The sequence below is a fragment of the Aedes albopictus genome, chromosome 1, assembly GCF_035046485.1.
Source record: "Aedes albopictus strain Foshan chromosome 1, AalbF5, whole genome shotgun sequence".
Classification (NCBI taxonomy): domain Eukaryota; kingdom Metazoa; phylum Arthropoda; class Insecta; order Diptera; family Culicidae; genus Aedes; species Aedes albopictus.
Window position 1 is genome coordinate 278,888,207 of NC_085136.1, and position 12,047 is coordinate 278,900,253.

General features: G+C 46.5%; 2 protein-coding genes across 3 annotated transcripts in view; one reads left to right on the forward strand and one right to left on the reverse strand.

Annotated features, from left to right (window-relative positions):
- The window catches only part of LOC134285649 (replication protein A 70 kDa DNA-binding subunit-like), a 24,133-nt gene extending 12,944 nt beyond the window's left edge, over positions 1–11,189 (reverse strand). Inside the window, exons 1-3 of the mRNA XM_062846834.1 lie at positions 10,870–11,189; positions 10,388–10,806; positions 9,233–10,331 (exon numbers count right to left, since the gene is read on the reverse strand). Coding sequence (XP_062702818.1) covers positions 9,233–10,331; positions 10,388–10,806; positions 10,870–10,908 — 1,557 coding nt within the window. The 5' untranslated portion in view covers positions 10,909–11,189. The remainder of the gene's footprint in view (positions 1–9,232; positions 10,332–10,387; positions 10,807–10,869) is intronic.
- Positions 568–9,226, forward strand: LOC134285648 (uncharacterized). Of its 2 annotated transcripts, XM_062846832.1 has the most exons (3): positions 568–3,893; positions 3,963–4,133; positions 7,691–9,226. In XM_062846832.1, the coding sequence occupies exons 1-3, from the start codon at positions 766–768 to the stop codon at positions 8,385–8,387; spliced, it is 3,996 nt and encodes a 1,331-aa protein (XP_062702816.1). In that variant the 5' UTR covers positions 568–765; the 3' UTR covers positions 8,388–9,226. The 2 variants fall into 2 exon arrangements, with proteins under 2 accessions (XP_062702816.1, XP_062702815.1); XM_062846831.1 differs by having other exon boundaries at positions 569–4,133.
- Positions 11,190–12,047: the final 858 nt, after the last annotated feature.

Below are 12,047 nucleotides of genomic sequence, written 5' to 3' on the forward strand. Positions count from 1 at the left end.
TTTTGGCCTAACGGTGCAACAGCTATGCGATCACCTGGAGGCCGCGAATCTCAGTGGCCATCTGTCCAACCCTACGCTGCTCAGCGAACTAGTGGAGAAGCTGCCAGCGTCGAACAAGCTCGAGTGGGCAAGATTCAAGCGAGGGTATGCGGAACCGACCCTTAAACATTTCGGAGTGTTCATGGAAGAACTGGTGTACGACGCCAGCGAAGTTACGTCACCGATCCAACAGAAGGCAGCGGTTGGGAGAGCCGAAAGGGACAAGCCGAAAGAGAAGGGGCATGTGTACGCCCACGAAGAGGTAGCCGAGGTGCAGAGACGCGATGAAGAAAGGCAACCCTGTCCGATATGCGGTAAAACAGACCATCGTGTACGGAACTGCGAACGTTTCCAGCAGCTGGGATTGGAAGCTCGCCTGAAAGCCGTTCATCATTGGAAGTTGTGCGAGGTTTGCTTGTTTGACCACGGCCAATAGGGCAGTGCATGAAATTATCTCCTTCTCTTTCCCTCTTACAGAAATTTTGTAAACAACAAGGCCACGAAACGTCAAAATCCCATACAAAATCAAAACAGTACAGTGCCCTATGGAGATGTCGTTCGAGAATTCGATGCAACGTCGGGAACTGTCGAGACCGCCACCACCCACTCCTTCATCGTTCGGATCGCGGTTCAACACAGGAACAGCGTCAACGACAATTTCGAGCGTCGGAATGCAACACTCACGAGCGGTCGCAAAAATCCGTTTTGTTCAGGATTATACCAGTTATGTTGTTCAATGGGAACCGCAGATGCGAAACTTTCGCCTTTTTGGACGAAGGGTCCTCCTTGACGCTTATCGAAGCAAGCTTAGCACGACAGCTTGGAGCAGTCTGTGTTCCTGAACCTCTAGAGCTGAGATGGACTTCGAGCGTGAAGAGGAATGAAGAGAGTTCGAAGCGCGTGGACTTCGAAATTTCCGGAAAAGGACTGCCCCGTCGTTACGTACTGAAGAATGCGCACACCGTCGAAGAGTTGAACCTTCCGAGTCAGAGTTTGGCCTTCAACGAAGTATCCGAGCGATTCCCACATCTCCGAGATCTTCCTGTTTCTGCGTACTCCGAGGCCGTGCCTAGAATTCTCCTAGGTTTGGAAAATTTGAGTCTCTTCGCGCCCCTGGATAGCTGCGTCGGCCGACCAGGCGAACCGATCGCGGTGAAATCTTTGCTAGGGTGGTCCGTCTATGGCCCAGATGCAAGCGCACTATCAAAACCAGCATTTGTAAATCTCCACGAGTGCAATTGCGATGCCGACAGAGAATTGAACGATCTAGTTCGGCAGCAGTTCATCCTGGAGGACATGACGGCTGCAACTACACCACCGCCTGAGTCCGCTGATGAGAAACGCGCCCGCGAAATATTGGAAAATACCACAAAGTTCGTGGACGGAAAATACGAAACCGCTCTTCTTTGGAAAGCCGACGAAATCGATCTACCCGATAGCCTTCCCATGGCGATGAAACGTTTGCGGAGCTTCGAGGCCCAACTGGCGAAGGACCCAAATCTCCGCGAAAATGTGAACAAGCAAATCGAGGACTACGTGCAGAAAGGCTACGTCCACAAGGCTACAGAAGAGGAGTTGATGGAGATCAACCGAAGGCAAGTGTGGTATCTGCCTCTTGGCCTGGTTATACATCCGAAAAAGCAGAAGAAACGACTCGTGTGGGACGGGAAAGCGCAAGTGAATGGAGTGTCCCTCAACTCACAACTATTAAAAGGTCCCGACCTGCTAGTGTCGCTCCCTTCAGTGATCTGCAAATTCCGTGAGAAACGCGTTGCATTCGGAGGCGATATCCGCGAAATGTTTCTGCAGCTTCGAATGAGAACGCCGGACAAATATTTTCAGTGTTTCCTCTTCCGATTTGATTCACAACATCCTCCTGAAGTCTACATCGCAGACGTAGCGATGTTTGGCGCCACATGCTCGCCATGCGTCGCGCAGCACGTTCTACGAGTCAACGCTGACAGGTGGGCGGACGAGTTCCCGTTAGCTGCAGCGGCAATCAAGGACAAGACGTACATGGATGACTACTACGACAGTGCTGACACCCCAGAAGAAGCAGCGGAGTTGGCTGTTCAAGTTAGAACCATCCACGCCCGTGGCGGGTTCGAAATGAGGAACTGGGTGAGCAACAGTGAGGAAGTGTTGGAGAAGCTCGGCGAACGCAACGATCCAGAGCCACGCCTGCTACAGTCAACGCCCGAGGCGAAATGGGAACGAGTTCTTGGAATGCTGTGGCACCCAGAATCGGACTCTCTAACGTTTTCAACCGAGCTTAGCGAACAACTTCTTCAGTACGTGTGCGGAGGAAAGCGGCCGACAAAACGAATCGCTCTGAGGATCATAATGAGTCTGTTTGATCCTCTTGGTCTCCTGGCACCGTACCTCATACATGGACGCACCCTCATTCAGGATCTATGGAGAAGTGGGGTGCAGTGGGACGAAGAAATGGCAGACGAAGAATTCGAGAAGTGGACACGCTGGGTGGAGTTACTACCGGGTATCAGTGAGCTCAGTATTCCACGTTGCTATTTCGGTGAAGCAGATCCTCTGTGCCGTCGAACGCTGCAGTGCCACGTGTTCACCGATGCCAGTGAGGCTGGATATGGCTGTGCGGTGTACTTCCGGATTACGGACCACTTGGAACGCGTGCGGTGCTCGTTGGTTATGGCGAAAAGTAAAGTCGCCCCCCTGAAACATCTCTCGGTTCCACGATTGGAATTGGAAGCGGCCGTGCTCGGGGCCAGAATGTTGACGGCTGTTTTGACGAACCATACCCTTCAACCTCGTGATGTGTACCTTTGGACGGATTCTTCCACGGTTCTCGCGTGGATTCGTTCCGACCACAGGCGCTACAAACAATTCGTCGCCCATCGTATCGGAGAACTTCTATCTCTGACCCAAGCCGAATGCTGGCGATGGGTACCGTCTAAGCAGAATGTAGCCGATTGTTTGACAAAGTGGGTACGCGACTCGGAGCCTGATTCTAACGGAAGGTGGTTCCAGGGTCCATCATTTTTGTATCTCTCCGAAGACAGTTGGCCACAGCAGCAAGAGAAGCCGAACACTACTGAAGAGCTACGATCGGCCTACCTGCTCACTCACATCATGCTTCCGGTGGGAATGATAGACGTTGGTAGATTTTCGAAGTGGAGTGTACTGCTACGGACCGTGGCATGCGTTTACCGCTTTATCAGTAACTGCCGATTGCGCATATCTGGGCGCCCAATAGAAACTATCCAAGCTACGAAAAATCAAGCGAAGCTGTTGAGATCCGAAGTGGCCGCCCGCAAAGTGCCACTGTCGCAGGAGGAGTTTCTACGAGCGGAGCAATTTCTCTGGAGAATGACGCAGGGTGAATACTATCCGGACGAAGTTCGAACTCTGCTGAAGAACCGTGATCAACCGATAGGGAAATGCATAGCTCTAGAGAAAAGCAGTTCACTCTACAAATTTTCACCCTTCGCTGACGAATACGGTATCATTCGGATGGAAGGGAGAACTGCCGATGCCGCTTATGCTGGTTTCGACGTAAGATTTCCTATCATTCTCCCAAAAGAGAGTGAGATTACTCAACGCCTCTTGGACCACTACCATCGTCGTTACGGACATGCGAACAAAGAAACCGTCGTAAATGAAGTCCGTCAACGGTTTCAAATTTCGCATCTACGATCAGCCGTAGAAAGCATTGCTCGCAGTTGCCAGTTCTGTAAAGTGAGCAAGTGCAAGCCCCTTCCCCCTCGTATGGCTCCGCTTCCCGAGCAACGATTGACGCCGAATGTCCGACCTTTCAGCTACGTCGGTATAGACTACATGGGGCCGCTGGAGGTAACCGTCGGTCGGCGCAAGGAGAAAAGGTACGTAGCAGTTTTCACGTGTCTAGTGGTACGAGCTGTTCACCTGGAAGTCTCCTATGACCTTTCAAGCGAATCTTGTATCATGGCAATCCGGAGATTCACACGCAGACGAGGATTACCGGTTCAAATCTTCTCCGACAATGGCACTAACTTTGTCGGGGCCAATCGCGAACTGCAGCAGCAGATAAAGCAGATCGATTTGGAGTGCGCCGGTACTTTCACCGATGCACGAACGAAATGGTCGTGTAGTGGTTGGAGAATACTCGCTCAGATTTAAGACGGTACGGTAAAATGGACAGTCACCCGAAGACTGACTGCACGAATAGAGAATGAGAGAATATCAGTATAGGGTTGAGAGTTGTATTTAAATAGGAGAAATATATGTCAGTTGAACTTGGACTGTGAACTAGTTAACAAGTGTTTTTCATTCCACTTTTACCGATGTCAAAACTTAACAGTGGCGACGAGGATGGGATGTTTTCTACGCTGGCTGGAGAAACACTTTTGCGAAACCCGTTGCTGCTATGGACAGGATCAATTCAATAAATAACGACAGCACAATTCTTGAGTTGAAAAGTAAGTTTCCAGCGGTGTTTGACAAGGATTTATCTAATCCGATTGTAGGTTTTGAAGGGGATTTAGTTTTAAAGGACAACAGACCGATTTTTAGGAAAGCATACGAGGTTCCTCTCCGTTTACGACAAAAAGTTTTGGATCATTTAGACAATTTAGAAAAGGATGGTATCATTACCCCTGTAGAAGCAAGCGAGTGGGCGTCACCGGTAGTGGTAGTAATTAAAAAGAACCAAGATATAAGATTGGTTATAGATTGCAAAGTGTCAATCAATAAGGTGATTGTCCCCAATTCATACCCTTTACCTTTGACTCAAGATATTTTTGCTACCTTAGCCGGGTCCAAAGTCTTTTGTTCGCTGGATTTGACTGGTGCTTATACACAGCTTCTTCTTTCCAAACGGTCAAGAAAGTTTATGATTATAAATACAATCAAAGGGCTTTATGCCTATAATAGGCTTCCACAGGGGGCATCATCGAGCGCGTCTATCTTCCAAAAAGTCATGGATCAGGTGCTTCAAGGGTTGGAATTTGTGACATGCTATCTTGACGATGTCTTAATTGCTGGGAAGGATTATGCAGATTGTAAGAAAAAGCTGTTATTAGTTTTAGATCGGTTGTCCAAGGCTAATATCAAAGTGAATATTGACAAATGTAAATTTTTTGTGACAGAGCTGCCATATCTTGGGCATGTGCTGACCGACAAAGGTCTGCTACCCTGTCCAAATAAGATCGAAACTATCCGCGAAGCAAAGGCTCCGCAGAATGTCTCGGAGCTCAAAGCCTTTTTGGGTTTGGTTACGTATTACGCCAAATTCATACCAAATTTGTCTACTAGGATCAAATGTTTATATGCTTTACTGAAGAAAAATACCAGTTTTAATTGGGATCATGAATGTGACAAAGTTTTTGATGCATGTAAGCATTTTCTCTTAAAACCCACCTTCTAGAGTACTTCGACCCAGAGAAACCCGTTGTTATTGTTACCGATGCATGCTCATATGGACTGGGCGGAGTTATGGCCCACATAATTGACGGAGAAGAAAGACCAGTAAGTTTCACATCGTTTACCTTGAATGACGCACAGCGTAAATACCCTATTTTGCACCTGGAAGCCCTGGCTGTTGTAAGCACGGTTAAAAAATTTCACAAATTTTTATATGGGAAGAAATTTATTATCTATACAGACCACAAACCACTTATTGGAATTTTCGGGAAGGAAGGAAAGAATGCGTTATCTGTTACACGTTTGCAACGTTATGTAATGGAGCTATCCATATACGACTATGAAATCATTTATCGGCAATCTGCGAAAATGGGCAACGCAGATTTTTGTTCTAGGTTTCCTCTTCCACAGGAGATACCACGTGAACTAGCACGTGAATACATTAAAAGTTTAAATTTTACAAATGAATTTCCGCTTGACTATAAAGAAGTGGCAAAGGAAACTAGAAAGGACAAGTATCTTCTTAAAGTATTAGAGTTTTTGAATAAGGGTTGGCCAAAAAGGATTGAAAGAAGTTTTATGGACATTTACTCGCATCATCGGGATTTAGAAGAAGTGGATGGTTGTGTCTTGTTTCAGGACAGAGTAGTAATCCCTGATGTTATGAAACTGCAAGTTTTGAAGATGCTACACATGAATCATTCTGGTATTAACAAAATTAAACAGTTAGCCCGTAAAACAGTCTATTGGTTCGGAATGAACAAAGATATCGAGGATTTTGTAAGATCGTGTAGGACGTGCAGTGAAACAACACCGCTTTCAAAAAAGCCACCTTATTCACCATGGAAACGTACTAATAAACCTTTCAGCAGGATACATGCCGATTTTTTTCATTTTGATAAGAAAGTGTTTCTAGTAGTTGTGGATAGTTTCACAAAGTGGGTAGAAATTGAGCATATGAAATATGGTACAGATCATAAGAAAGTTATAAAAGTTTTTCTTAATATTTTTGCTCGGTTTGGTTTGCCGGATGTGTTAGTAACAGATGGAGGCCCTCCTTTTAATTCTGAAATGTTTACCAATTTTTTTAGGAATCAGGGTATTGTGGTGTTAAAAAGCCCTCCTTATCACCCAGAAAGTAATGGGCAAGCTGAGCGAATGGTTCGTTTGATAAAAGATGTTTTTAAGAAGTTTGTGGTCGATTCGGAAATAAGGAAACTGGATACAGAGGAACAAGTTTCGCTGTTTCTGATGAATTACAGAAACATTTGTCTGGAAGATGGTAAATTTCCTTCTGAGCGGATGCTATCATACAAACCCAAAACCTTAATTGATTTGATTAACCCAAAGAATAATTATAAGCATAATCTGACGAAGGTAAATGATGATTGCCAAGAACTTGATGTTAATACATGTACAGGTAAATTGCCTGACCCATTTTCCAACCTTAGAGTTGGAGATCTGATTTATTATAAGAACAATAACCTAACTGATATTCGACAATGGTTGCCAGCAAAATTTTTGAAACGAATTTCCACGAACATTTTACAGGTCTCTCTTGCGGGCAGAGTCCTTTCGGCGCACAAACGCCAGCTTAAGGTTGTGCCAGCCTCTCGCCGAAAGGCCTCAAAGAGTTTTGCCTTTCAAGGAGAGAGTGCCTTTTTGCCAACCGAGGTGGATCAGCGGTCGATTGAGGACAATATCAATACTCAGACGGTTTCACATGGAAGTAAACGCAGGCGAGAGGATGACCACTACAGTACGGACGACAGTTCTGATTTCTACGGGTTTGCAGCCGATTCTTTCATTTTTTCGGGGGAAAATGTCGGTCCTACCGGAGATACACAAAGGACACCAGTCGACGAGATTCGTCGTTCGAAAAGACGACGTGTGAAAAAGAACATATCGGATTATGTGTACTATTAACTTTTTATAAAGAAATTTTAATGCATTCCTGTTCAGTCATATAAGTTTCCAGTGCTATCTGATTAGGTTAAGTCAAATAGTTTTGAATTAAAACTCTCTGAATGAGTAGGATTTTTTCTATCTTAAGGATGGAGGAGTTGTAGTGGTTGGAGAATACTCGCTCAGATTTAAGACGGTACGGTAAAATGGACAGTCACCCGAAGACTGACTGCACGAATAGAGAATGAGAGAATATCAGTATAGGGTTGAGAGTTGTATTTAAATAGGAGAAATATATGTCAGTTGAACTTGGACTGTGAACTAGTTAACAAGTGTTTTTCATTCCACTTTTACCGATGTCAAAACTTAACAGGTCGTTCAATCCACCCTCCGCCCCTCACATGGGTGGAGTGTGGGAACGCATGGTGCGGAGCGTCAAAGAAGCCATGGCTACGTTGAACGACGGTCGGAAACTAACCGACGAAATCTTGTGGACTACGCTAGTTGAAGTAGAGGGATTGATCAACTCACGGCCCCTCACGTACATGCCACAAGATATGAGTAATCCCGAAGCCCTAACGCCCAACCATTTTGTCTTCGGATGTTCTTCAGGCGCTCATGAACCAATGGAACCAACCGTTAATCTGGAGCAGACGCTCCGAAGCAGTTTCCTTCGTTCTCAGCAGCTAGCGAACCTTGCGTGGGGGCGATGGTCAAAGGAGTACTTCCCTACAATCAATAGAAGGACGAAGTGGCTGGATGAAGTAAGGTCCTTGAAGGTTGGTGACGTCGTATACGTGGTAGAAGGCAAAAGAAGGTCATGGGTTCGAGGAATCGTAGATGAAGTCATTCCCGGTAAGGACGGCAGAGTACGTCAGGCAATCGTTCGTACGACGTCCGGTAAATTGAAGCGACCTGTGGTGAAGTTGGCGGTAATGGAGCTGGGTGAATCTACGGGAGGCCCTCCCCTCGATCCACGGGGCGGGGGATGTTCTGGCAGCACGGACGACGTTTGCCAGCGCCGAATACAGAATCCTACTCATCGGACAGATGTCTACGATCAACAATGACTTGACATTGCACAGACGCAGATGCCGATAAACGTGTGGTTGCTATCGTTCAACGTGATTGAAATTTGATATTTTTTTATGACAAATTGTGCAGTATGGATTAATGCTTATGAATTAGCTAATTGATAGTTTCACCGTGGGTTTAAGCCGATTATATTTTTGAATTCGTTTATTTTTGAGTGGATATAGGTATGATTGTATACTCCAGTTGCTTATAGGTTAGCTGAACAGACGAATGTTCTATTATTATTTGTAGAGTCGTGAAAGTGGCTGAGGCTCGTTTTGCAGGGTAACCGACCGCGCACATAGGTATACTAAGTACCACTAGGTATGTTCAAATTATGAATGATAGATAAATCGTGTCCTGTATTGATTGATACCACCGATAGGTAACGGTAACAAACGCTTTCCTAAAGCATCGTGTCCGAGGGGAAACGAACGGCATAGGCAAGACTAAATGTACTAAATATCACATGACTCCTTCGACGCACTTTCTAATAAAAACCATTCTTTTTAGCTTTGAGCTGCGAACACAATTGCTGCTACTAGACTCTTCCCCTATCCGAACACAGGTTGATAGGTGCTTTCAGTCGACGGAAGCAGAGCAAATTATAGAATATTAAAATTGATCAAAGTGAATTAGGAACGGTTTGAAACCAAATTAGAAGCGCACTGATAATTGTGAGTGATTAGACTTGTTTAGTTTTCTAAAATGGTTTGTGTTTGTCAAATTCATCAAGTCCAAGCTGTATCGAGTACCCCGATGACCACGAAACGTTTTGAAAATTGTCCACTTGTGCTTCATGATGTAGGTATTTAAAATTGATAATTGTTATTGTACTTACATTAACCAGCAGCCGGTACTTGAAGTTCGGGAAATCGGCGTTACACTTCTCGCAACGGTACTGTCCGTTGTCCTGATCGATCACCTTCTTGTTGCACTCGGGCCTTGGACAAGCCTTGTACACAGCGTTGGCCGACTTAATGTTATGGATGACGGCCTTCACCTGGAAGTAATCCGGCTTATCGCCGGCGCCCAGATTCTTCTCCTTGGCCTCGTGGAACGTCAACCACTCGGTAGAGTAACCCGCTCCGGCCCCGGTCCTGGTGGAAACGCTGTTAATGACACTGTCGCATCCCACGCTCAGGTACCATCCGCGGACCCGGTGAGCATCGTCCGTATCTGGATTGGTCTTCAAGACACTGCTGGCCACCAGTCCGAGCGATTTGCCTCCTCCGAATTCAGTCACACGAGCTCCCTTGATGACCAGGACCGGGTTGCTTGCGGCGTTGAAGTTCTGGGCATCCTCGCCCCAGAGGGTCAACGAAACGGCCGCGCTGCTCGTATCAACCAGGGTCACCTCACGCTTCTTAAGCTCTCGACCGGTGGACCGGGCCGTGAACTGCATCACATCTCCGGCTTCCTTGCAAATTCCGATCACGTCGATTATGGCGTTCGCCTCCATGTTTACAATCTGAGAGATCGGCACGAAATTGTACTGGATCGAGGGCATGGACGAACCAGCATCTTTACACTCTTGGATGATCGTGTCGTTGGTCATGGTCATCTCGTAGTCGTTCTTCAATGTCGAGTACTGCTTATTGGCCGGCTTCAGCTGACACTTGGTGATGTAGTAGACTTTATCGACCTCGATCATCTCGTAGTACTTGTCACACTGCTCCTTAAAGGCAGTGACCCGAATTTCTCCCGACTCATCCATGACATCCATCGAGAATAGCTTGCCCTCGCCCTTGGCATTGCTCCAGGTACGGATGCCCGACTTGGACATCACTCGGGCTCGGATAACCCACTTGTTTTGATACGGGCTGAGAGAGCTGATCGGATGGGTCAATGTGTTTTCCAGGGACAAGTTATCGCCACCGGATGCGCCACCGCCGTGCATACCACCACCCATCGATCGGTTCTGGTAAGCTGAGCCATTGCTGAAAATCAAAGAACATTGCATGGAATGCACACAAAAACAAGCCAAACCACAAACCTGACACTTCCAGCGGATTCCGTCCTGGCCGGCGCAGCCGCAGTCGATGGCGCTCCTGCACCACCACCGCCAGCGCCCGTATCCGTCAGCGTTTGCGGATTGCCGATCTTTTCTCCCACCGCTGGTCCCGGCTTGACCACATGCAAATCCAATATGATCAGCACCCGCTTCTCGCCCTTCTCGTTACGGTTGACCACCGACGTAATGTAGCGGTCGATGCGGATCACGGTGTACTCGGCCAGTTCGCCCTTTTGGTGCAGCTCGTTCAGCTGCGTCGCCAACATGGCAAAGCTGTACAGATTCTGCCCGTCGGAGATCAACAGCCGGTACCGTTCCGACTGTTCGCCGCCACCGGCGATGCGCTTCGATCCGAGGATCTGCACCACGGGCTTTTCCAACTCGGTTCCCCGCATGATATCCTGTAAATTGGATAGGTAGATCAAGTTTCACCTTCACATAAATTCACACACCTAGATACTCACCGCGATACAACCGGTGGTCAGCATTCCGTTGTGGCTCATTTTGGCGTCTGCGTTATTCCTGTTCTTTCCTGAAAAGCACCGCTAGTGAGCTGATTTGCAATCCCTTCACGTCTCGCTTCAAAATCACTATCAATTAGCTTCCTTCCGCCTCAAAATGTTCACTCGCACTTAATTTATCTTAAAACGACAACCTTTCGGCGAAAATTGTACAAAAATCGGATAATATCACCAATAATCTTCATACAAATTCAAGAAACAACACGACGGTCTAGCGAGAATCTGGCGAATGTTTACGATATGCGCGGGAATTTTGAAAACGTCAAGCGTGCGTTTGTGCGTGTTGCTTTGCGCCAGGGATGCCAGGTGAAATTTTCAAATCTCTTCACAAGGCACTCTAAAATGTCTTCAAATGTCTTCACACCCCATATTGTAGCTTTAGTATAAAGTTAATGGTAAAAGTCAAAATGCTATGTTCTCACTTAGTTTTATATAAAGGAATATACCGTGAGGTTTTCCAGCAATATTGCAATAATTTTCTCTAGAATTTTCTAGGGTTTTCCCTAAAATTCTTAAACAAGTTCATCGGATTTATTTCCACGAGTTCCACAAAAAATCATGGAATTTCTCCGGAAATTCTTTCGCAAATTCATCGGAAATTCCCCCAGGAAGTCCTCAAGAATACCTTCAGAAGATCCCTGGGAATTCATCGTAAAGTGTCTCAGGAATTCCTCCAGATCATCCTCGGAAATTCCCCCAAGTGGTCCTTGAGAATTCCTCCAGGAGTTCCTCAGTAATTCCTGCAGAAGATCCTCAGCAAATCCTCCTGGAGATCCTCGGGTGCTCCTCCAAAAGATCCTCGGGAATTCCTTCTGGAGATCTTCAGGAGCTCCTCCGGAATTCTTTCATAAGTTTCCCGAGAATGTCTTCAGGAGTTGAGTTTCCCGAGAAAGTTCCTTCAAGAGTTCTGCGGAAAATTCTACAGGAGTTCCTCGAAAATTCCTCCAGGACTTCCTCGGGAATTCTTCAAGGAGCTCTTAGAAAATTCCTCCATGAGTTCTTCGAGAACTTTGCTAGGAGTTCATCGGGGATTCCTCTAGGAGATCTTTAGGAATTCCACCAGGAGATCCTCGGGAACTCCTCCAGAAGATTCTCGAAAAATCCTTCAGGATTCTTACAGA